Source organism: Hylobates moloch, unplaced genomic scaffold (assembly GCF_009828535.3).
Source record: "Hylobates moloch isolate HMO894 unplaced genomic scaffold, HMol_V3 SCAFFOLD_1, whole genome shotgun sequence".
Classification (NCBI taxonomy): Eukaryota; Metazoa; Chordata; class Mammalia; order Primates; family Hylobatidae; genus Hylobates; species Hylobates moloch.
In genome coordinates, this window is record NW_026652276.1 from 33,608,733 (window position 1) to 33,633,896 (window position 25,164).

Genomic DNA, 25,164 nt, shown 5'->3' on the forward strand with positions numbered 1-25,164 from the left:
CTCCCGGACTCCCTGCGCAGCTGGCCACCAGCCCAGCCACCTGTCTAGCCACCTCTCAGGCACGCTCTACCCAGCCACCCTCGCCTTCCCCCTGCATGAACCCAGGCAGGGGGCGGGCCTCCCGGCTTCGTGCCCACAGGTGTGAGTTCCTGTGGGAGGGAAGCTTCCCCTCACGTAGGGCACCTGTGGTCCCCTGGAGCACGGAGGCACTGGCAGCGGAGAGCCCTGCCCACCCACAAACTCAGCCAATCGCAAATGGAAGAGGGCGGGACTTCCTTTAGTGCCCTATCAGAAGAAAGAAGGGGAATGCTGCTTGCCCAATATTGGCTGAAATGAACTGTGGGTTTACCTTAAGTTACGGACTCTCCAGTGGTTAAACAACCAGGAAGAGAATGAACAGAATGAACAGAAAGCGACACTGCTAGGCCAGGTGAGGCAGAATAGTCTGGAGGCAGGGAACCTAAGGCCGATTCACACTGACTTTCTAGAACTAAATCAAAAGGAAAACCCCAACTTTCTACATCTAAGTAACGAAAGGACTGGAATACTCCGTTTGCAAGCACGCTCCTCCCTTTTCTGCATGGCAGACGGAAAACTGAAAGTATCTCTGATTGGCTGCTTTCTGCAACCAGACATTGGCATAGGAGTGTACCTTTGTAACTTCACTTCAGCCTCTGATTGGTTTTCCACAACCAATCAGATGCTTGCATAGGGTGTAACCTTTGTAACTTCGGCCTCTGATTGGTTGTTTTCCACAACGACACTTGCATGGGGTTTAACCTTTGTAACTTCACTTCAGCCTGATGGGTTGCTTTCTGCAACCAATCACACTGATTGCAGGCCACTAATTCATTTACACAGGGTGTACACCAACTAACCAATGGGAAATGCCTAGAGGGTATTTAAACCCCAGAAAGTTCTGTAACGGGAGCTCTTGTGCCCCAGTGCTCCTGGGCTCCTACTCTGTGGAATGTACTTTCGTTTTCAATAAATCTCTGCTTTTGTTGCTTCATTCTTTCCTTGCTTTGTGTGTTTTGTCCAATTCTTTGTTCAAAATGCCAAGAACCTGGACACCCTCCACCAGGTGACTAGGCTTGCAGGACAAACTCCATCCATTTCCTTTTGTTGTCAATTTCTTCAAGCAGATTCAAAACTAAGTGGAGTAAATAGATTCTCAGTTTATTGTTAAGATTTCTTTATTTACAATACAAGTCTCCAAAAGTTCAAGGCAGTTATCTTTTAAATAACATGTCAATCATATAAAATAGCTAGAACCAAAGTAGAGAAATATATACAATATAATACATTAAGTACTTTCAATATAGTGGCATTTTTCATATTAAATTAAAAGAGGCTACCATGATTTACAATGTCATTTCCCTAGTTTAAAATTCAACACATCAAAAGACATAATGTACATTTTTTACAAAACTGACGCAGCAGTATTAAAACTGCTAATGATTATAGTTATTTTTTCTATAATACACTGCACCTGTGTTACAAAAACAAAACAAAAAAAAACAACAAAAGATTGCACTAGATGGTTTGAATACTGCATAAGTCAGTATATTAACACTTGAGGAATAATGAATGGCCTGATCCGTTTTATGATCAGGCTTATTCACAACAGTTTTCACTCTTCAAGCTCAGCAAACTCCTACAGGTAATTACTTTCCTTGGCAGTTTTACACAGGATCACTGCAAATGGGTAAAATGTCATGAAGCTGATGACCACAAAGCCATCACAAAAGCTGATATCGATATAACCCTACTATTTACAATACCTAATAAGAGCCAAAGCTAGAAAACCACTCACTGCTAAATCATGGAAAAAATTATAGTTTGTAGGAAATTTTGAATATCTATCAAGTATTCAATAGACTACAAAAGAGCTTGCAACAGCTTGTTCTCATTATTTTTCTTAGGTCAGAATTAGAAAAAAGTAAATCCTTCCTATTTTTAAATAAGTTTTGATGGCATCAAAAAGCTTCACATCTATAAATAAGATTTTTATACAAAGCAACATGTTACTGACACAGTTTTCTCTTGCTACTATCCATTATTCTTGGGACTCATGTTGTATGTTAAGGAAGGAAGTATTAAGATTTCTCCCTCATTCCTAAATTTTCAGAATATACTCTAGGCCTTGAAGGAAAGGAAAACAGTCATTCAATACTTAACACTGAGTAGTACAATATTTGAAATATATCTATGATAGTGGCCTAAACAAGAGCAGCAAGGGACCAGACATATAGTTCTACCACTCAATAGAAATAGTTAAATTTTATATTTCCCCTTCATTAATACTGTCCAATTTTGAAATGAGAGATAACCTTTGCAAGGCACCAACTATTGTTTCAGAATGTATTATATTGAAAATTTTTGCCACAAAGTTACCTACTAGACAACAGTACTTTAAAACACAGTTGTTCAAGTCATGGGCAAGGAAAACAAAATCAACAGGACAGATTATTGTCAGAAGCCATTCCTGTGGAGCATTCCTGCTAGGCACGCAGAATTGAAACTAAAAACAAAGAAACAACCTAATTGCACCTAGGGGGAGACACCTTATACTTCAAGTGCTCATGACTAGAGGAGTACAGGAAATGGACAGGATAAATAACCGTAAGTATCCTCACAGAAAAAATGAACAGAGACAAAACAGTGTTGGCATTTTAAATCAAATATAAAATCCACTGTTCCTGGACACAAAATAAGTTAATAATGTTCCACATTTATTTTTTTACCTCTGTACAGCTCCTTTAATAGTCTTTGATTTCAAACTAAAATCCTCAGTGTTTTGTGTATCTTCAAAAGGCACATACAAGTTTTTAAAAGGGGCCAAGTGGAACTTGGCATCACATTAGTCATAAGTCCTTGGTCAACTTGCTTCCAGTTCAAAACAAACCACATTTTTAATAAGCACCAAATACCAAACTACTGCCTTCATTCTCTAAAGCAAATTTTCCATAATGTTCCTAATTCAAGTATTCATCATACTGTGTAACTGAACTTGTCCAGATTTCTTATTATGTGAAGGTTAATGTGCTATTATTATAGGCAGTCCGAAAACAGTGAAATCCTTACAACTTTATAAATCCCTAAATTATCCTTGTTACAAAAACAAGTCAAGAGGAAATATTCTGGGGCTACAGTATTTCCTCAAAGATAGTTTACTACTTCTGATCACTTTTTTAAATAAACAAAAATGCTATTAAACAAGAAGTTCCTTACTAAGAATAACTTTCTTTTTTTGTTTCGTTTTGTTTTTTGAGGCAGAGTCTTGCTTTGTTGCCCAGGATGGAATGCAATGGTGTAATCCCAGCTCACTGCAGCCTCCACCTCCCAGGTTCAAACAATTCTCCTGCCTCAGCCACCCAAGTAGTTGGGGTTACAGGTATATGCCACTACGCCCAGCTAATTTTTTGTCTTTTTAGTAGAGACGGGGTTTCGTCGTGTTGGCCAGGCTAGTCTTGAACTCCTGACCTCGGGTGATCTGCCCGCCTAGGCCTCCCAAAGTGCTAGGATTATAAGTGTGAGCCACCGCACTCGGCCTATTTCTTAACATTTCTTAGCAGTCAGAACTAGCCATTATGTAGAAAGTTGGAAAAGGGGATGTCCACAGTGGAAATTTTTTTATTTTATAGATGCCACCTACATTGCTGGTTATATTGAAAAGACACTTTACTTCTGTGGAAAAAACAAGTGTTTCCTTCTCACTCAATTTCTTGGATTGGGCCTAATTTATTTTTTATATTTTAAAAATCCTTCATTAATAATTATTCCATTAGGGTTTAGTAACTACAGACTCATTTACTAATGATTTACTATGATACCCTAAAAATAGAGAAAAAACCCTAGAATATGAGCATATGCAAGTAAGTGCAGTTTAATATATCAATTGCACAAAAATTTTAAACAAGCTTTAAAAATATATCTAAAAGAAGGCTTAAAGTTAATGGCTGTAGCCTCCTGTCATCCACAGAGAAGACAAAATTTTAAAAACATCAAACATACTCAAAAACAGGCAAGCTGGAAAGATAAAGAACATGACAGGATTCCCAGTTTAAGTCAAATTCCTCAATAAAACAATAAATGCCCACGTGTTTAACTGGCCATTAATGGAATAAATCAGAATTTTTGTAAAGGTTTCAGAAATTCTGATAATAAGTAACACTAAATTATTACAGAAAAATACAAAACAAATTCAGCAGCTCTACAAATGCTTTCTAAGTAGAGAATGTGTTAAATGTGATGCCAGGATAGTCAATTTATGAGACACTGTTTTCTTTTTTTTTTTTTTTTTGTGGGACGGAGTCTTGCTCTGTCACCCAGGCTGGAGTGCAGTGGCGCAATCTCGGCTCACTGCAAGCTCCGCCTCCCGGGTTCACGCCATTCTCCTGCCTCAGCCTCTCCGAGTAGCTGGGACTACAGGCGCCCGCCACCACGCCCGGCTAATTTTTTGTATTTTTAGTAGAGACGGGGTTTCACCATGGTCTCGATCTCCTGACCTCGTGATCTGCCCTCCTTGGCCTCCCAAAGTGCTGGGATTACAAGCGTGAGCCGCCACGCCCAGCCACGTTTTCTTCTTAAAACAATTAAGCTAGCAAATTTAACCCATTTTTCACCCTATCTACTCATCTCCAACCTTAGCCCTTTGAAACATGTCTGTATTTTAGCTTAAGAAAATTTTCATGCCACTTCCCAACCTACAGACAGCTAATCCACAGGTATCAAAAACCAAAGTGCAAATTCATGGAGTTTTACCATTCCATTACGGACAGTCTAAAGAGCCACAGAACTGAAAAGCCTTTGCATACAGTGGTGAACACGATGAAGAAATAAAACATGTAGCTTATTTTTGGTCCTTTGTTTCTGTCCCCTTTTCCTTCACAGTCCATTTCAAAATATGTGCTTGATTTCAGCAATTCAGACCCAAGCCTGTCCAGTGGTCTGGTACCATTAGGAAATACTTGTCCATTGCCTCACAAAACCTAGTCCTGTATAACTCCGGAGACACCACTGTTGGCATTTTACCTGAGATTATGAAAGAGAAAAGGGGGGAAAAGCTGTTATATAATTAATTGGGCAACTGAAGTCAACAGACCATGTTCTTTCATATCAACTGCCATAAAGACACACATGCAGAAGCAGTCTGAGTGGGTAGAAAAGGTTATCTGCTGTGCCACATGCCATGGGACAAGGTCCTACCTGGTATGAGTTTCTGTTTAAAAAGACTAGCTCCTGCCTAGAGATGAGAGATGTCTAAGAGCACAAATGAGGCTAACAGTGCTTACAGAACTTGGAAGTCTCGAGTGTTAATTAAAGACAATCTCTTATTCAGAACATCTGGCTTTTTAAAAAATCTTTTTGAGAATCTCTGACATTTTAACACAAATTTACACCCAGTATTTCCCCACCTATATAATTCTCATTATTGTTTGGTCACTTTAGAAATGACAATGAAATCAATGATAACCACTTATTTTTTACAACTACAAAAAAGAATCAGTATCCATTTTTAAAATTTTAACTGATAAGAAATACATGTGAACAATTTAAACAAAACAAAAATTCTGCTCACCTTGTCCACCTAAAATTCCTGTTGATTTCACAACCATCTCAAGCTTTTTGTCCCATGTAAATGTTCGAATATAATCTGGGGGTAGAAAGAGTGAAATTAGCAATAAAGCTATGTTAATAAATATAATCAAATGACAACAGCAATGACTATTACTATTACTTCTATAACAGTTAACTTTTATTGAATGCTAACAATGTGCCAAGTGCTGTTCTCAGGGTTTCTCCACACTAATTTGTTTAATCCTCACAACAATCACAAAAGGCCTCATTTATAAGTGACTTTTTGAATTCACATATTTTTGGTAAAGATAATGAAAATGAGGAAACTGAGTAGAAGAGACTAGAATAAAAAACTGTTATTTTTGAAATTTCAAATGAAAGTTTGTGAAAATATTCAATAAGCTATTATTAGACCAGGTTCAATAGAATCTTTAAAATTTGACTCTGACTTCAATAATGAAATATAAGCAGGGTACTCATTGACTTACCTATAATTCCAACTACTAGCTCATTGCTAGTATCATCTCGCCCAACCAGCAAAGAATAATCTATAATGAGGTGGCTAGAAAGGAAATGGGAGTCACTATGGATCGAGGTTCTCAGCACAGCTTTGGAATGAGAACGAATGTACAGAGGGTTGTCTCGAACCATCTTTAGGAGATTTTCATCTAGCAGGACCACATCACAACTCTCTTTTCCAGTGTCAGTTTTTACATTCCGATTCCTAAGAGAGCCCTTCAAATCAAAAACCTAGTAGAAAGAAAATGCTTTATCATTTATGTATAGGTTGCCACAAATGATTAGTTAATGTAAGTAAATAAAAAAGGCAGAAAGACTCCTTATAGTCACTAACATTACATACACTCCAAAGTTTAACTGAAAATTGAATCATACTATTCACAATAGCAAAGACTTGGAACCAACCCAAATGTCCAACAATGATAGACTGGATTAAGAAAATGTGACACATATACACCATGGAATACTATGCAGCCATAAAAAATGATGAGTTCATGTCCTTTGTAGGGACATGGATGAAACTGGAAACCATCATTCTCAGTAAACTATCGCAAGGACAAAAAACCAAACACCGCATGTTCTCACTCATAGGTGGGAATTGAACAATGAGGACACATGGACGCAGGAAGGGGAACATCACACTCCAGGGACTGTTGTGGCATGGGGGGAGGGATAGCATTTGGAGATATACCTAATGTAAAATGACGAGTTAATGGGTACAGCACACCAACATGGCACATGGATACATATGTAACAAACCTGCACATTGTGCACATGTACCCTAAAACTTAAAGTATAATAATAATAATAACAATAAAGGAAAAAAAATTGAATCATAATTTTTAAGTTTTTAAATGCATGGTGATATCATTGTACAGTACATAAAATACACAGTAACATAATTCTATCATTTAAAATTAACACCTACGTACTCAATTACTGAAACGTTTCCGAAATACACTGGCCAATTTAATCAACTTTAAGATACATTAACAAGTAACTCCAGAAACATATCATTGGATCACAGAACAGTGTTAAAAAAAAAAAGAGAGAGAGAGAGAGAGAGAGATGCAAATAGTCTTAAGAAACAAAGTTTTGATACCAAACTCTGGACAATTACTTACAGCAATGTAGAAGAGCATAACGTAGGAATATTTGGGTGGTAGGAAAAGCAATGCACTCAAAGGACAGGGGACTTGAGTACCAGGACCAGTACAACCTGTAGTACATTTTACAGACCAATGCTGGTCAGTTGCTCCTGGCTCACTACAACATTAGGGAACTAGTGCCAGAATATAAATCAATTACGTTATTAAATATATTGTTTAGTTCAGCTGACATTTTTCTCATAGAAGGTGTTCTCAATGAAGAAAGCAGTGCACTGAATTACATTCTAGCACATGTTCCTTATCTTATCATAGACTGGAAACAGTTCAAGGACTAGCTCTTTGAACAGTACTGTTTTAGAATCTAGACTAACCTGAGTCTAGGAATAACTGAGTGATTTTGATGAAGTACTTAATTTCTGTAGGCCTCAGCTTCTTAATCTTCAAAAAAGATGCGGGAAGTAGATCTGCCTTCTTATTCTACCAATTCTGTGATTCTAGAATATTGGATATGCTGTATTTTAAGACCACTCCACAAGAATAATTCCTCTTCATTCTTTCTCCAAAGCTGAGCAAGTCAAAAGTTAAATATGGCCTAGTAACCAAAGTTAAATATTTGCTATAAAATAAGATGTTACTCTCTGATTCACTATATTTAAGAACCAAGGGTACAAAAGGTTCCAGTAGCTAAATGCTTCACATAGTCCAATACCCTTACCTGTGCCATCTTTCTCCCATAGAAAAGATTTTCCATGACAAGGAGATCTAACTTCTTCTCAGTGTTGTTCTGAGAGTTCTTATAACCAATTCTGTAAACTCCAAGAATTTTGGCCAATGCTGTGGGTCTCTAATCAAGAGAAGGTCAAAATAAATTCTTATCAAAAAGGGTTATTTATAATTTAAAACCAATATAAGGATTATCCATGTAATAACTGAACATAATTTTCTATTAATATGACCAAAGGACTTTGAAAAAACCTCAAACTCTTGAATCTCAGAAGTGACTACAGCAGCAATGCCAATAAAAATATCAGATCCTTAACATTCTCCCAAGGAATAATCCTTCAGTTGATTAAATTCAAAAACTTCATTATGACATGTAATTTCCCCCAATACTACGTAATAAACCATGATAACTTTAAAAAAAAAAAAAAACCCCAAAACTATGTAACTCTTTCATGATTCTAAGATGGCAGTTGGGATGGGGTGGGGGGCACTGGTGGCTGCTCAATGACAAGTGGGCAAATCTGGGCCATTGGCTGCCTCTCTTTCTAGCTAAAGGAAGCATCCCCTTGTTTCTCAATACATGTTTCAAATTTCAGTCTCAGCAAAATTACCAACTATTGAATGTGCACCTAATTTCATCCAGTCTTAATGTCTTAAGTGATTTTTTTATATAAACTAATTAAAGGCAACTTGCTCAATATCACTTGGTTCCTCACTAACAAACGCAGGAAATACATAGTTTAAGATCTCTGAATCCTATAATACCTCAATAGCATAACAGAGATCAATTCGTGTCCTGCATGTATCTTATCACAGAGAAAACTGCCATTAGGACTGTTACAGTCTGGATGTTTGCCCCTGCAAATCTCATGTTGAAATGTTATCTGCAATGTTGGAGGTGCGGCCTGGTGAGAGGTATTTGGGTCATGGGAGCGGAACCCTCATGAATGGCTTGGTGCCCTCCTTGCAGTAATAAGTTCTTGCTCTGAGTTCATGCAAGATCTGGTTAGTTAAAAGAATGCAGCACTTTCCCCCATCCCCAACCCCGCTCTCTTGCTCCGTCTCTCACCATGTGACATGCTGGCTCGCCTTGGCTTCCACCATGACTGTAAGCTTCCTGAGGCCCTCACCAGAAACAGACGCTGCCAGCACTATGCTTTGTATACACAGCCTGCAGAACTATGAGCCAAATAAACCTCTTTTCTTTACAAATTACCCAGCCTCAGGTATTTCTTTATAGCAACACAAGAATAGACTAACAGAAAGACTCAGGATGTGAAAAAAGTCACCAAACTTTGATTATAGACCATGGTTTTAGATTTCTACCTTTTGTTGAACAGCATTTGTAATATAATTGAAGTAATGTGGTGCAAAGTCGAGGAAGGACTGGACTTCCAGACGAGGCATTTGCTTCAAAATAAATCTATCATCTAAAAGACAGAAATTTTATGTGTTTACTCAATCACAATATATACTGTAATCTATAACACATCATTCCAAAGATCCTAAATCATTAGGTTGTTTTATGATTTTAAGGGGAATTTTCTAATGTCACAGTGAAAATTTTGATCAGAACACAATTCTCAATTAACTGAAGGGATCCTGTGGATTTATATAGTCAAAGACCCTCTATTTTTGTCAATAACAATCTAAGTTCAGTTCTAGAAGATCTACTTTTTAAAACTACCAAATAAAACTTTATAAATGCCTCTGTTAAAACTAGTAAGTCATAGTTATGAAAGTTCTTATTAAGCAATATCCTTCCTGCTGCATTTTCTGAGGGAAACAGATGAAGACTACTGAACCAATCAATAAACGATGAGAAAGGCTCACCCTCAGTTGCATAGAAGGCAGCTCCTGATTTGCCTCCCCGGGCCTGCCAGGGCGATGAGTGGGAGAGGGAACGAATGAAATCTTCCTCACTGCTGTCCAGAATCACTTCACGCATCTTATGAAACTCTCCCGCATAGTAGAGCCGACAGTAAAACTTGGCATTAGCATCAGAAAATTCTGTAAACAACAGAAGTTTTTTTAAAAAACTTTATGACTCAGAAAATATCTTTCCTCCTCCACTCCCTCACTCCCTGTCCTGGCCAAATGCAACCATTTAAGTTTCTCCATGATGGCATTTTGCATGTTAGATCCGAATTCCTATTTATCACAATTTTGTTAAACTGATCTTCAGGGGGAATTAAAGAACATCGTACGACCATCCTTACATATTTTCCAAAAAAAGAGAAAAAAATAAAAATCACACAAAAAAATATGACTCAGTTCTAATTTTATACTTGTTACCTACCATATGTTACCTACAATGATGTCAATCATTGTACTTTTATAGCAATTCTTAATAAATATCTTAAAATGTACATATTATTCTGGATATTATGTTTCTAGCACACATATACACAATTCTAAATGCAACTGTCAAAATTCTGTGGCTCTAGATTACATAATAAGTAAATGTTTAACTATTAGAAATGAAAGCATAATTTACAAATAAATTATACTTTTGATTAAATTTCTTTATAAATTAAATTAATATTTTATAAACTATTGATTAAATATACCTCATGTCAGCATAAAGACTTAATATTCATTTCAAGAACTGGGAAATTTATTTAGTATGAAGCTAGAATTCTTAAATAATAGAGCTGGCTCAACTGTAGTCCCTCTCCCAAAACCAATGATATAATATCTCATACTTACGAAGTTCCACATGAGGATTTATGAGTTGTTTCTTTTGTGTATCTCCTCCATCTACTTCATCTAAAAGGTTTAAGATCATTAGTAAAGCCCAGGTTTTGAGCAATTATCAGTTCATTTTGTCCTTTCCTTTTTCCTTGATATAACAAAAAAACTTAGCAAATTAAAAGTAAAAATATCCTCCTCAAGTCACTATCAAGCAAGCATAAGATATAAAATTAAACTGTCTAAATGATTACAATAAAAATGTATTTTTTTTGGAATTTCAGTTTTTAAATTAGAAAAATAGAGAATTTAGGTTGAATACTTTTTCTTACAACTGAATGATTCCTACAGTGGCAATATAGTAACTCAGTTCTTATACCAAGAACTTCCATGGCTTCTTTATTATGACTATTTTCCCTGTGTGTAGAATAATGTTTCCCCAATAGTTTGCAATGCTTTATCATGTACTAAGCTATATAAAATGTGTAAAATATTATTTTATAAAACATAATTTTAAAACAAAATTATATACTAGTTACATAATATATAACTTTATTATTAGCATATAACATATATAATTATATAACATACATAATTAACATATAATACTATTTTAATATACTAAAACATATATTTTTATACATAAACTATACTAGAATCTATGTCAGAGCTATTTTTTTATATGTGACTGACTTGCATTGCAAGCTTACTACTTTCTGTTTAATTATTAGAGATTTGAAATACATCTTAATATCTAGAAGAACAAAGAGTCCCCCTAAGTTTCACATTTCAAAATAATTTTTGAAGCATCTAGGCCTTCCAAGGATCCCATTATAAACAGCTACAGCCCAATAGCAAGCAGCCTACAGAATACTAAACAGATATCTTAATTACTAGTCAAAATTTATTACAGCAGTTGGTTTTTTTGTTTGTTTGAGATAGAGTCTTGCTGTCACCCAGGCTGGAGTGCAATGGCACAATCTCGGCTCACTGCAACCTACACCTCCTGGGTTCATGCAATTCTCACGCCTCAGCCTCCCAAGTAGTTGAGATTACAGGCATGTGCCACCAGGCCCGGATAATTTTTTTATTTTTGGTAGAGACGGGGTTTCTCCATGTTGGCCAGGCTCCTAGTGATCCGCCCGCCTCAGGCTCCCAAAGTGCTGGGATTACCATACTGGGCCCAGCAGTCGCTATTTTTTAAAACTACAAATTCATGGCCTAACCCAGAAGTCACCAAACTATTTCTGTATAGAGACAGAGTAAATATTTCACTCTGAAAAAGTTCCAACTACTCAACTTGCCAATATAAAGTGAAAGCAACCAGATGATAAGTAAAATGAATGGGTCTATTTCCCAATAAACATTAATTTACAAAAACAGGTCATCACAGTCTGCCTATTCCTGATCTAAACCCATACCCAAACACAATGAGGTAGATACACACACACACACACTTTTTTTTTTTTTTTTTTTTGGTAGAGACAGAGGCCTCACTTTATTGCCCAGGCTGGTCTCAAACTGCTGGCTCCAAGTGATCCTGCCATCTCAGCCTCCCAAAGTGATGGGATTCTGGACATGGGTCATCTCACCCAGCATTAGACATAATTTTTAAATGTCAAAATGAAAGGGGACATAAACAGCTGCAACTTTACAGGGACTTGAAAAGAAAGAAAACATTTGAGGGAGTAGTGGAATGAAAACATTTGAGTATATGAGTTACATATTGAGACAAATGTTTTTACATGTGGAATGTCACATTGACCTTGGAAGACATTGTTTTTGCCACTTTACAGGTTATGGAAACTAAAGATTTCTGATTCTACCACACAGTACATGATGGCAGTGAAATCTGAAACTAGTTGGACTCTCCCAGTGCCATGCTTTTTCCCCTCTACCACACTGACAAGTGAGAACAGAGGGAATGCCCCAGTTTCAGCACTAAGAATTATCTATTTAAGGCTATAAGAAATATATGCAACTAAAATAAATAAATCAAAGCCTAGAATAAGCACATTTATTCTTCTTTAACACACCTTGAGGCTCAACGCCTTGATTCTCGGTCCCCTCCTTGCCCGTCTGCCCAACCTGGTAGTAAGCACTATCTGCTCCACGTAAGGTCTCTCTCTTCTGGGAAGAGAGATCGGGGCTTTTCCCTGCTGTCCCTCTGAAGAAGGACAACATTCCAGAAGGCTTTTTGGCTAAAAATAAAAAGTAACATATTAATTTTAAGTACAGGTCAATGCAGATGAAAAATAAAAATTTTCAGCTCATTTCTTTGTTAGCAGTAACCACTATATGAAGCTAATCAACCTGAGTAATGCAGATACTTTTGTTTGCACATTGTCCCTCATGTTGTTACTTATTGTTCCACATGTTGTTTTTGCATAATCAAGCACCCTTTTTAACAAAAACCCCTATTAATAAAAACATAAAAAAAGATAGAGGGTTAACACTCAGCTAGATTAATATAAAAATATGGGGAATTATCTAGAAAGCCTTTCAAAATATCTTTCAAAGGCAGTCACAGCTTAAGCAACAAGATTAAATCAGGGCTGAGTTCTTACAGTATTGCAATATAGTTAACTAAATGAACACAAAACAATTTCACAAGCTACAAGAATTCAGTTAAAGGTAACATCTTTGTGTCATTTGTGTTCCTACAGTTTAACACAGGAAAATACAAGATTTCCTTTGCAGCATCTTTCAAAAAATAAAAAAGGCCATCAAACAGCCAAGAATTTACTAAAGCTTGCTCTATACTTTTACTCCTAGTTTTGAGCTTCATTCATCATACTATTAATATGATTCTAATTCTTGCAAATTTACCATTTACAAAATTCACAGAAAATGTCAATCACAAATGTGCTTACTTGGGTAACAGACACTAGTATTGCCTCCTTAATATCCACTCCTACCTGGTTCCCTACCAACAGAATGCCAACTTAGGGGAAGAGGGGAGCGGGGTAGGGTGTGTAACTATGTGTACAGCACCAGGAAAGGATCATGATTTGTGTAACCCAACCGGGACAATGCTGCTCCCTACTTTCTCTGTCTCTTTCAGTCAGGAGTGGCCATGAGCCTCAGCTCTGACCAATGAGACTAAAGGAGGAGCCTCTGCTTTCCTAATGAAAGAGAACAGCGGCAGCTTGCAACACCCTTGTTTCTGCCTCAAATGCAAACAAAAATGGAACACTTTTAACCATGAGGAAAACTTAAAGGAATCATAGAGAAACTATTCCCCTAATGTTATAACAATGCTGAGCAGCTAAACAAATGCCAGCAACTGCCAACTTCCAGGTTTGGTTATTTTAGAAAAATAAGCTGTCATTTGTTTAAATCCTTACAGTTGAATTTTGTGTTACTTGCAGCTGAATGTGTTCCTGACAAAGTCAGAGAAACACAAATTCAAATCCCAGTTCCAGCACTGTCTAATCTTGAGCAAGTTACTAAATCTAAATTTTAAGTTCCTTCTTGAAAAATAAGGATATATCAAATAATTCTTATGTGGTTATTAGGGGGATTAAAGGAGGGAATGCATGAAAATTTATTTTCATAGTGCCAGTAATACTGTAAAACTAGAAAGGAAAAAAATTTATCTTGCATCTTAGGTTGTATATTTTAAGCTGAAAGCTCTTCTAGGAAGCAGAAGCTCCAAAGAGCTTCTAAAAGTTTCGAATTCAATACCTTGAACTTAACACTTGAGATAAGAATCAACAAAGAAAAGCAAAACACCTATAAAGAGGACATACAAAAATATCTAAATTTATATTTCAGAGATCATAAGGAGTAAATCATTGCCAGATAGTACTTGTTTTCATGTATTTTCTTTTTCAAACCATAATTATAGGTAAATCTAATTATAAATATTCCTCCATGTGTAATCTTACTTGGTTGTGGTTCTGTTTCTGCTGTACGGTTTGTCTGTCCTCCACCCATTTCAGGCAATCTGATAGGGCTGCTACTCTTTGGTCTGCTATCTGAAGTACTAAAATGAAAAGAAAAAAAAGAAAAAATTAGTTTTATACAAGTCAAACAGAAAATAGTAAGTACTCTACACTAATTACACTGTATACTGATTTACTTCCTACCTAAGCCCACCTACAATATCAAAAGTCTGATTCATAATTTACATAAACACAGGCTAGAACACAGAACAAAAAGTCTGAAATATCTACTGGACTTAAAAGTGAAATGCTGTAACTATAAAAATGTATGGAGGAATATATTATGTTTCCCAAGTCCATTAACACTGTATCAGCACCATAAATCAAACAACTACAGAAAATATCAATTCCTTTCTCTCACACTAGTTATGACAATGATAATTCAGATAAAACTTTATCATGTTAGTAGAGTTGGAAACTCTATTTCAATAAGAATCACAATAATGAGCATGTGACAATTTCTGTCTAAAAGTCTAAAATACTGAACATGCCAAAATAACTGGTTTGGGTTTGGTTTTCGAAGTATTAAGACCTTTATTTATTATAAACAATTCACAGATACTTTCAATTGCCAAGTCAAGCAGGAGCTTACCAATTTTACAAGTTAGTTTTTAAATAAAAACACCTTTTCATTTTTTTTCAAAAATGTCATTAAATCTGCAATATACATTTAACTGCTATTGCAATTATCATAAAACTGCATCCTAAGGGACTGTTTCAGTTCTTTTGCTATATTTGAGCTTTGTTGTCTCAATTATTGGCTGAAATGAGTGCCATTATCTGAATCCTAGAAATTTTTATGCTGATAAATGCTATAATAAAACTGAAGTACAAGCATACAGAAAATGATAACATAACTAAATTAAAATAGTTTCTACTCAATCATGAATCACCTATTTGTTGGAAGCCCTTCTTCAGCACTGTTCCACTGAGTCGCTTTAGACAATTCCTCTAAGGCATTTCGGTATTCTTTACAACTTAGGGTAGAAATAGGTTGAAAAACGTTAAAACATTAACTTCTTCTTTAAAAGTAAATCATATGCTTTAGAGTAGTTTTGCATTATAGAAGCACAATCATTATACATTTCCATAATTAAATTAATTTTGGTTAACTAACAAAAGCAATCAAGTAGAAGCTTCATGAGGAAGGTCAATGTCTTCATAGAAGGTAATATAAGATATGACCCCACTGACTCACCAACCAGTATCAATATCCTCAACAAACATTTTAAAAGCCTACTTACTAATATTTAGATCAAATGACTTCAGGGATTGAACTGGTAAAAGTTTGAAGCCTCAGTGTTTAGTACAATAGAGAAAAAAAGAACTTGAGAGTGATTTTCTACTTAAAGTACTAAACTTTAAGGGAAAAAAATGTTTAGTGTTCTATTAGCCAAAAAGAAAAAAAAAAAAACCTGACTCTTAGGCTAGCAGTCTGGGAACCCTGCTTTAGAAGGGAGGCATGTTAGGATGTATTGTTTTTCTAAGACATTGAAAAAAGATGATCTCAACTAGAATCCTTACTTCCTAATAGCACAAAAAATATTTTTGATTTGGTTGACTCTCCTACCTTTCTTACCTATTAATGTATTATGACTATTAAATAAAGTGAGAAGCTTATACCATGTTCACTAAGGCCAAAGGCAAAGGTTAAAAATTTATCATATGGAATCTTATAAAAGAAAAAAATTCCTCATTATCTACATAGTAAACTCTAAACTGCATAAAGGCAGAGGCATGTAAATCTATCTTATTTACTCCTGTACATCCAACATCTAGTATATCATATTTTGTAAACATTCAAATATTTGTTGAATAAATGGACTTCTTGTAACTACCATCTAACAAGAAAAATTAAAAATTGTAATCGCCTTCCAGTGGGAAAAAATTGCTTTAAACATCTTAGATTCTACTTAAACTAAGATCAGCTACCACCAAGATATTCTTAAGATTTAAGGCTGGGTGCGGTGGCTCACACCTGTAATCCCAGCACTTTGGGAGGCTGAGGCGGGTGGATCACGAGGTCAGGAGATGGAGACCATCCTGGCTAACATGGTGAAATCCCGTCTCTACTTAAAATACAAAAAAAATTAGCCAGGCATGGTGGCAGGCGCCTGTAGTCCCAGCTACTCTGGAGGCTGAGGCGGGAGAATGGCGTGAACCCCGGAGGCGGAGCTTGCAGTGATCCGAGATTGCGCCACTGCACTCCAGCCTGGGCAACTGAGCAAGACTCTGTCTCAAAAAAGAAAAAAAGATTTAAAAGCTTTGCCCTTTTAAACATACTATATATTTTTAAAGTGGATATAGCTTTAAGATATATGATAACTGTATAAACTAAAAAGTCAGAAATGTCTACGCAATAAGGCATAAGAACAGCGTTACAGTAGTCCCTCCTCATCCACAGTTTCACTTTCCATAGTTTCAATTACCCACAGTCCACTGCAGTCCAAAAACATTAACATATTTAGAAAGAGAGAGAGCACATTCACATAACTTTTGTTGCAGTATATTGTTATAAAACTGTCCTATCTTATTGTTGTTGTTCATCTCTTATGGTGGTTAGGCTAATTTATAAATTAAACTTTATCATAGGTATGTATGTACAGGAAAAAACATAGTATTTATAGGGTTCAGTACTATCTGTAGGTTCAGACATCCACGGGGGTTCTTAGAACATATCCTCAATGGGTAAGAGGTGACTGCTGTTTTCTAAGTAGAAAAATTTTACCTCGTATGTAGGGTAGTAGATAATGAGTGAATGGTACAAAAAAGATATTCAGATTGTACAAGGCAGGATGCTCCAAGTACTATGTCAACAAGTAAACTGAGAGAAGGGATATGAGGGAAACATATTTTAACAGAATGGATAGAGGATTCAAGGCTCAGTAAATAACTTGCCAAGTCAATTTAGTTATTAGGAGCTTACTTAGGAATCATCCTACACTTCATTATTTGGGTTCAGAGAAGATTTCTATGCACAAAAGGAACAAGCTGCCAGGCGCGGTGGCTCACGCCTGTAATTCCAGCACTTTGGGAGGCCAAGGCGGGTGGATCACCTGAGGTCAGGAGTTCAAGACTAGCCTGACCATTATGGTGAAACCCCGTCTCTACTAAAAATACAAAAATTAGCTGGGCATGGTGGCATGTGCCTGTAGTCCCAGCTACTCGGGAGGCTGAGGCAGGAGAACTGCTTGAACCCAGGAGGCAGAGGTTGCAGTGAGCCGAGATTGTACCACTGCACTCCAGCCTGGGCAACAGAGTGACACTCTGTCTCAAAAAAAAAAAAAAAAAGAACAAGCTATCATGACTAAAGACATATATTTTTGCTTATATTTAATCATTTTGCTTTATGTGAAAGATTCCCAAAATAAGGGATTAATAGACATACATAAAATACATAGATGCCATTATAAGTCAAAGTCCCATGAATAATACCTGAGAGCAAAAGCAATGATGGAGCTGGGTTCCTTCTCGCAGACTGCAATGGGCACTCGTTCATGTTCATACATTAAGTAGTGTTTATCTGGATCACTATGCAAATTTTTAAAATACGTAAGTTAACTAAGTACTGTAGAGTTAAGAATATAATTAAGAAAGCCAAAATGTATGCAGATATGATAACTTGAATCATTAGGAAAGAAAAAGATATCAACAGAAAGTTTTTGAAGGCAATTAGAAAATTATCAGAATTAATTAGGTTTCAAATCAGAGGGTTCTGCAATAGTCACTCCAAACAAACCTTTCCATACTGCCAAGACTCTGGCCACACTAATCTCAAAAAGAATTTACAATGAACAGCAGAAGTCTAAGATATTTTGTTCCATTATAAGCTAGAGAGAAAAAGTCTTCTAGAAGACATACTACTAGTTCAATAATAAACAATGCAACACAGCCACTTTACTATTATCACACAAAAAAATCCAGTGTAGCTCCATTTCAACTTAAATTTTGCTCCCCTGACTCTGACCCTAACTCACCTAGGCACTGTTAGGCACAGTCATTTCTAATTTAGGTGCTATTTACAGAACACCGAACATGCCAAGGATATAATATGAAGAAAAACTATTTTTAAGGATCTTACATGTGTGAGATGTTAACAATACAATGGTGAAAAAAAATTGGCACCACAGGGTTTATAATGTAATGGGGGTAAAGAAACAGATAATCCTATAAATAAATAAATATAATCTCTGTGGTAATTGCTATGAGGGAATTGCTACAGAATGAATGTTTACCCCCCCAGCCCCCACAAAATTCATATGTTAAAATCCTAACTCCCAATGTTATGGTATAAGGAGGTAGGGCCTTTAGGAGGTAATTTAGGTCATGAGAGTGGAGTACTCTTGAATGGGATTAGTGTCCTCATAAAAAAAGACCAGACACAGCTCTCTCAGCTTCCTTCCACCACATGAGAATACAAAGAGAAAACAGCAGTCTACAACCCAAAAGAGGACCCTTGTCAGAACCCAACCATGCTGGCACCCTCATCTCAGACTTCTAGCCTCCAGGACTGTAAGAATTAAATTTCTGTTGTCTATAAGCGACTCAGTCGATGGTAATTCATCAGAGCAGCATGAACGGACCAAGACAGGAATCTTAAGAGCATATAACAGAAACCTACTCTGACTGGAGCAGGAGGTAAGGGGGAGGGTCTAGTAAATTCTTCTTAGAAAGAACAGGACTGAATGATTAAAAAAGAATGTGTTTCAAAAAAGTGGTTTAGAGAGAAGAGAAACAAATAAAAAGAAAAAAACTATATTAAAAAAAAAAGTTTAAAGGGCCGGGTCCAGTAGCTCAGTACTTTGGGAGACTGAGGTGGGCAGATCACCTGAGGTCAGGAGTTCGAGAGCAGCCTGGCCAATACGGTGAAACCTCGTCTCTACTAAAAATACGAAAATTAGCCAGGTGTGGTGGCACACACCTGTAGTCCTAGCTACTGGGGAAGCTGAGGCAGGAGAATCACTTGAATCTAGGAGGCAGAGGTTGCAATGAGCCAAGATCACAAGACTGCATTCCAGCCTGGGTGACAGAGGGAGAGACTGTCTCAAAAATAATAAAAATTAAAAAAATAAAAATAAATGTGACAGCATGAACAAAGACCATAACATAAGGGGGATCCCAGCCCAATCAAGAAACTGATATATTCGGGTCTAAAGTAGAAAAAAAAGGGACCTTTTGTATTTTACTGTCATGTAATGTATCACATACTGTACTGTGAGTCCTAACTGTATCTTCCCAAAGATTATGAGCTCCTAAGAGCGATGACTGTTCCTTACAAATCTTATTCTACATCACAGGGCACTAAAATAGGCACTAAATAAAAGTTTAAATACTAATTGAATAAATATGTAAGTCAGTTAATAAAAAGCAGAAGGCCTTATTAACAAAAATGTCCACTTTTTGGATACACTTGTTCCATAACAAGGGCAGCATTTGATAGCCACATGGGTCAACCAGTGGAAGAAAAATAAACTTTCACAGCCAGCCTATATTCTTTCCAAATTTGAGTGTGCCCCATAAAAAAAAGATCACATGAAAACTTGTACAAGTCACTGCAGTTCATCATCAGTGCTAGGACAATGCCATGTCCCAGCAAATCAACGACCAACCTCATATATAACAAGCAATATGTTTTTATAATTATTAAATCAGTGGATATAGCCACATATCTTTGAAAAAAGATAAACAAACAAGTGTTTCCAGAACAAGTAATTCAAACATTTATAAGTAACATTGGCTAGTGCTTTATCCACTCATCTACTATATTATAATGATTATATGTTCTACAAAGTATTGTATCAAAAGACATCTCTTTTACTAAGATGAAATAAAATTTAGGATTGAAAAATCATGCATCAGATAAATATATTTAAATATGCAGTGAGCAACTAAGGAAAAATAACCCCCCTGCTAAGAGCCACTGGTTTTAATAATACTTACAAAGGAAATGGAATAGGATTATAGCTATTTCCTGGAAGCAAATTTGCAAAGATGGCTTTCATGGTTGACTTTTCCTTCACTTGGCTGTCTGTGGATCCCAGCAAATGCCCATCAAACACATCTAAAATGAAAAATAGTCTACTTATATATTAATATTCAGAGAGAATAAAAAGTATAAACTGCTGACTGGTTCTTTTCCTTTCTGGAATATAGACATATGTATACTATACCAATAACAGTTTAAAATTTCTGATCAAGGGAAAAGACCACTATGAGATAAAACAGGAAACAACAGTGAAGCACACACAGCATGGACTCCAAGGGACACTTGTTTTTTTAAACATCTCTGAAGCACTGTGGCTATTACACATGAGTTAAATAGCAATTTTAAAGTTAATTTCAAAGTTTATACTATAATTTAGTAGTTACCAAATAAACAGAAAGCAAGGCATGAATCTGTTACTATGAAGCAAATATCTGTCCTTAGAGAAATGGCTGTAATTCATGTAAATCAATGATACATCTTTCAGTCTTAGATACAATGAAATAGGGTAAAAGTGACTTAACCTCTACCTTCGGAACTGCTGGCTGTATCTAGCTCAGGGGGCCCTCCCACTGACTGTTCAGACATGACTTCAGGTGGCGTAGGCAATTGGAGATGAGTAGAACTGGTGGAGCTCTGGCTGGACAAAGTTGTTAAGAAGCGATCCTCTAAAGAAAAACACAATCTTAAATGAGTCATTTACATACATTAAGTCCATGTCTACCTGATATTTTTTTAATGCTCATTCATATTCCTACTTCCTAAAAGGTAGAATTTTTACTTTTTAAAAATCATCTAGGTCATGTAGCTCATGTCATAGAAATGGACACAAAAATCCAGAAAGATTATATATGACTTGACTACAATCAAATCCTGGTAGCAGTACTGCAACTATCAACCAAGACTGACTCCTATCCAATACGCTATCCATTATACCACAATGCCTACCTAAATATTAGTTTCTACCTTAATAGAGAATGAATTTAGGACACTGTGAGAAAGACTCCATGCTTGTTCTGGGAAAGAAAAAGCAATTATAATAGAAAAATGCCAAGAATTATAAGTTGAGCTCCTGGTTCTACAGTCTATGTAAATTTCCCCACAAAGTTTCTATGATGACACCAAGTTATTCAATGAAATACTGTGAAAGACATCTTAAGTCTAGACAATATTTTAGTGACATTAAAAATGTAAATTAAACTTTATAAGATTTTTGCAATGAAACCTGGGGATTGACTTTGTAATAGGCAAAACAAATTCAATTTACTTTTTTCTGTTTTTCTTCCCCAATAGCAGCATTCTTTATATTTCATGTACTTCTATAACCTGATTTATCTTACTGCAATACACTATATGATAATCTTAATCTGATAGGATTACAAGTGCTCTACAGGAAGGGAAAAAAGTCTATGAACAACAGCATCGGAAAAACTGCTCAAACAGTTTAAAACAACTTATACAATAAGAAATTTCTTTAAATCCTATGGCAAGTGATCACCAGATTCAAGGACCAACCTTTTTCTCCATTCTGCAGTCCTGGAGAAATATTCCGTGGAGATGCATCCATTGCACTTATCTGTAGAGAAGTAAATACTTTGTTCTTATGGAAAACATGAAAATCACACTCAAAAAATTTTTTAATCCAGTGAATCTTAAACTTTTTGGTCTCAGGACTCATTTATACCCTTAAAAATTACTAAAAATCCCCTTAATATTTTTAATTAGCTTTTGTTTACCTTAGACATTTTTACCTTATTAGAAATTAAAACAGAGAAAGTTATTAAATGTGCATGAACTCATTTATAAATAATAAACCCATTAATATAAGTAACATATTTAAACACGTAACATACCAATTTTCTAAAATTAAAAAAAAAATTGGTGAAAGAGTAGCACTGCTTTACATTTTGAAAAATATCTTTAATGTCTAGCTAAATAGAAAATAGCTAGATTCATATTTGGCTTCTGCATGTAATCTGTTGAGATACACCATTATGATTGAAGTATATAAAGAAAATCTAGCTTCATACAGATATGCAACCGAAAAAATAAAAAATAAAAATGGGCCAGGTGTGGTGGCTCACGCCTGTAATCCCAACACTTTGGGAGGCCAAGGTGGGTGGATCACCTGAGGTCAGGAGTTTAAGACCAGTCTGGCCAACATGGAGAAATCCCATCTCTACTAAAAATACAAAAAATTAGCTGGGTGTCGTGACGCACGCCTGTAATCCCAGCTACTCGAGAGGTTGAGGAAGGAGAATTGCTTGAACTCGGAAGGCAGAGGCTGCAGTGAGCCGAGATCGCACCACTGCACTCCAGCATGCATGACAGAGTGAGACACTCCATCTCTCAAAAAAAAAATTTTTGCAGAGTCCCTGAAAAGGTCTTGGACTATCAGGAGTCCTTGAACCACACTTTGAGAATTGCATTCTAAATAGTAGCTCGCTTCCTGGAATTACGCATCTAGGTATAGATATATCTATCTATCTAGATAGAAAGATTGATAGATAGATATATCTAGATAGATCGATAGATAGATATAGATCTATCTATACAAGATTATTAGGCGTAAGGGATAATCCTAAGTATTATATCTATGTACATCTGTATAGATATATCTATCTATAAACATCTATATACATATATCTATAAACATCTATATAGATATATCTATCTATAAACATCCATATAGATATATCTATCCATAAATTTGTGGTTTTGGCCACTATGTTTGGGATAATCTGTCACTGGGCAAGAGAAAACTAACACAGTTGAAAAAGAACTTACGCAGTTCAAATACCTTAAGAAAAACCTCTTATTTAAGCACAGAGATTTTAAAAACACCCAAAACTGCAGAGTATAAAATAAATGAGGATCCTATTATATACTCAGAGCATCCACGACTTTCCTTTGTAGCACTTGCTGTCACCATGATGCTACCCTTGGTGATGCAGCAAACTGTAGCTTTTATAAACATTTCAAATAAATAAATTATAAGCAATCATTTTATTTCAGGTTATAACATAAAAGTAATCCAGGTCATAGTTCCTTGAAACCTCACAAATTCAAAATGGAAAACCCTACTGGATATCATTACTAAAGTACATATTAAACTATCCCTGCTAAGTATTATAAATGGAACTAACTATATTTCTATCGATTAAGGATCAAGGACAAGACTATATTTCATACCTTGCTTTCTTCCCCTTGTCTCAGTCTTCCAGGACTTGGAGGAACTGAAGGTCTCTTTCTACCCTTTTCCTGTTGGAAAAGGTCCTGCAACCTGTGGCCAAAAGCAAAAAAAAAAAAAATACATGGTTTGTTTCTAGCCCCTTGAGTGCTGTTTATAAATTTTCTCTTTACAACTTTGAAATCACAAAGTTTTCCTATTTGGATTACCATAGTCTTTAAAGTTATATATAAATAAGCGTAAGTTTTTGTCATATCTAATTAACCAGGAGCATTTGTTGATCTGACTATAGTTGTAAAAAAAAATAGCAAATTATTATAAAGAAAAATACTTCTAAAAAATAAATATTTAAATAAAGGCATAAGATAAACATATCAATATACAATATATTTGAAATTGCTGGCCAAAAACCAATAGTGACTCATGGCACACTAATTCAGTTAAAAACAATTCAACAGCACACACACATCTGAACTACATTGTTTCAAATTATATTAGAAACAGCATCAAAGGCTGTTCTCCTCTGGTTTTTACATCTTCACAAGCTACCTAAAATATAGCACATATATTTTAAAATACAAAGAGGAAAGGAGAGTGACGGGAAACGAGAGTTTCTTTAACTTGAGCACAAAATGAAACATCCATAATTAAAAATTTTTAAGTTTTAAGATATCACATTAGAACAAATGTGGCAATAATATTAAAGAAAACCAGACTGCAAAATCACACCTGTTATTCCAAGCTTGCAGCACTTCACAGAGACTTTGTTTCTTGGCAATGAGTGACTCAAAGACCGACTGCAGTTGCTGAGGGGTATCTACAGAGGAAGACATGAGCCTTGCTTGCATCTTCTCAATCCAGTTCTTGAACTCACCTTCTTCCATCTACAAGGAACAGAAACAACTTCAGGAGACAGAGACACTATACAGATATACCCGAAAAGAAACTGCTATTAAGTTAATAATTAACTTTTGAATTTTCTATCAAAGAAATAAATTACCTCTTTCTGTGCAAAAATATCCTCCATTTTTTCCTCTCTTGTTTTACTAAATGTATCAGTTTTCAAAGATGCAAGTCTTTCATCAATGGCAAGATATACCTGTGAAACTCTAACAATAGAGAGAACATTAAACACTTTAGAAAGGGTGAATCAAATTTTCTATCTCACCTAAATAGGAAAAAAAAGCTACATGCAAAATGTAATTGAAATAATGTTTTACCTAATTAAGAATTACATACAGTTTTGCAGAGTAAATAAGACCTAAAAGGATGTACTTCAAAATTTTAAGTTGTTGGCTGGGCGCAGTGGCTCACGCTTGTAATCCCAGCACTTTGGGAGGCCGAGGCGGGCGGATCACGAGGTCAGGAGATTGAGACCACGGTGAAACCCCGTCTCTACTAAAAATACAAAAAATTAGC

General features: G+C 35.9%; 1 protein-coding gene across 3 annotated transcripts in view; it reads right to left on the minus strand.

The window, feature by feature from the left end:
- Positions 1-1,173: 1,173 nt before the first annotated feature.
- Positions 1,174-25,164, minus strand: part of PIKFYVE (phosphoinositide kinase, FYVE-type zinc finger containing) — a 92,099-nt gene continuing 68,108 nt past the window's right edge. For all 3 annotated transcript variants that reach the window (XM_058439047.1, XM_058439044.1, XM_058439043.1), the window contains 17 exons: positions 24,746-24,854; positions 24,475-24,629; positions 23,748-23,838; positions 22,071-22,131; positions 21,086-21,223; positions 20,513-20,633; positions 18,008-18,103; positions 15,466-15,549; positions 14,516-14,613; positions 12,662-12,826; positions 10,644-10,703; positions 9,768-9,944; positions 9,261-9,364; positions 7,927-8,055; positions 6,072-6,333; positions 5,585-5,659; positions 1,174-5,037 (listed from right to left, as the gene is read on the minus strand). In XM_058439047.1, the coding sequence (XP_058295030.1) occupies positions 4,922-5,037; positions 5,585-5,659; positions 6,072-6,333; positions 7,927-8,055; positions 9,261-9,364; positions 9,768-9,944; positions 10,644-10,703; positions 12,662-12,826; positions 14,516-14,613; positions 15,466-15,549; positions 18,008-18,103; positions 20,513-20,633; positions 21,086-21,223; positions 22,071-22,131; positions 23,748-23,838; positions 24,475-24,629; positions 24,746-24,854 (2,041 nt within the window). In that variant the 3' untranslated portion in view covers positions 1,174-4,921. The remainder of the gene's footprint in view (positions 5,038-5,584; positions 5,660-6,071; positions 6,334-7,926; positions 8,056-9,260; positions 9,365-9,767; positions 9,945-10,643; positions 10,704-12,661; positions 12,827-14,515; positions 14,614-15,465; positions 15,550-18,007; positions 18,104-20,512; positions 20,634-21,085; positions 21,224-22,070; positions 22,132-23,747; positions 23,839-24,474; positions 24,630-24,745; positions 24,855-25,164) is intronic.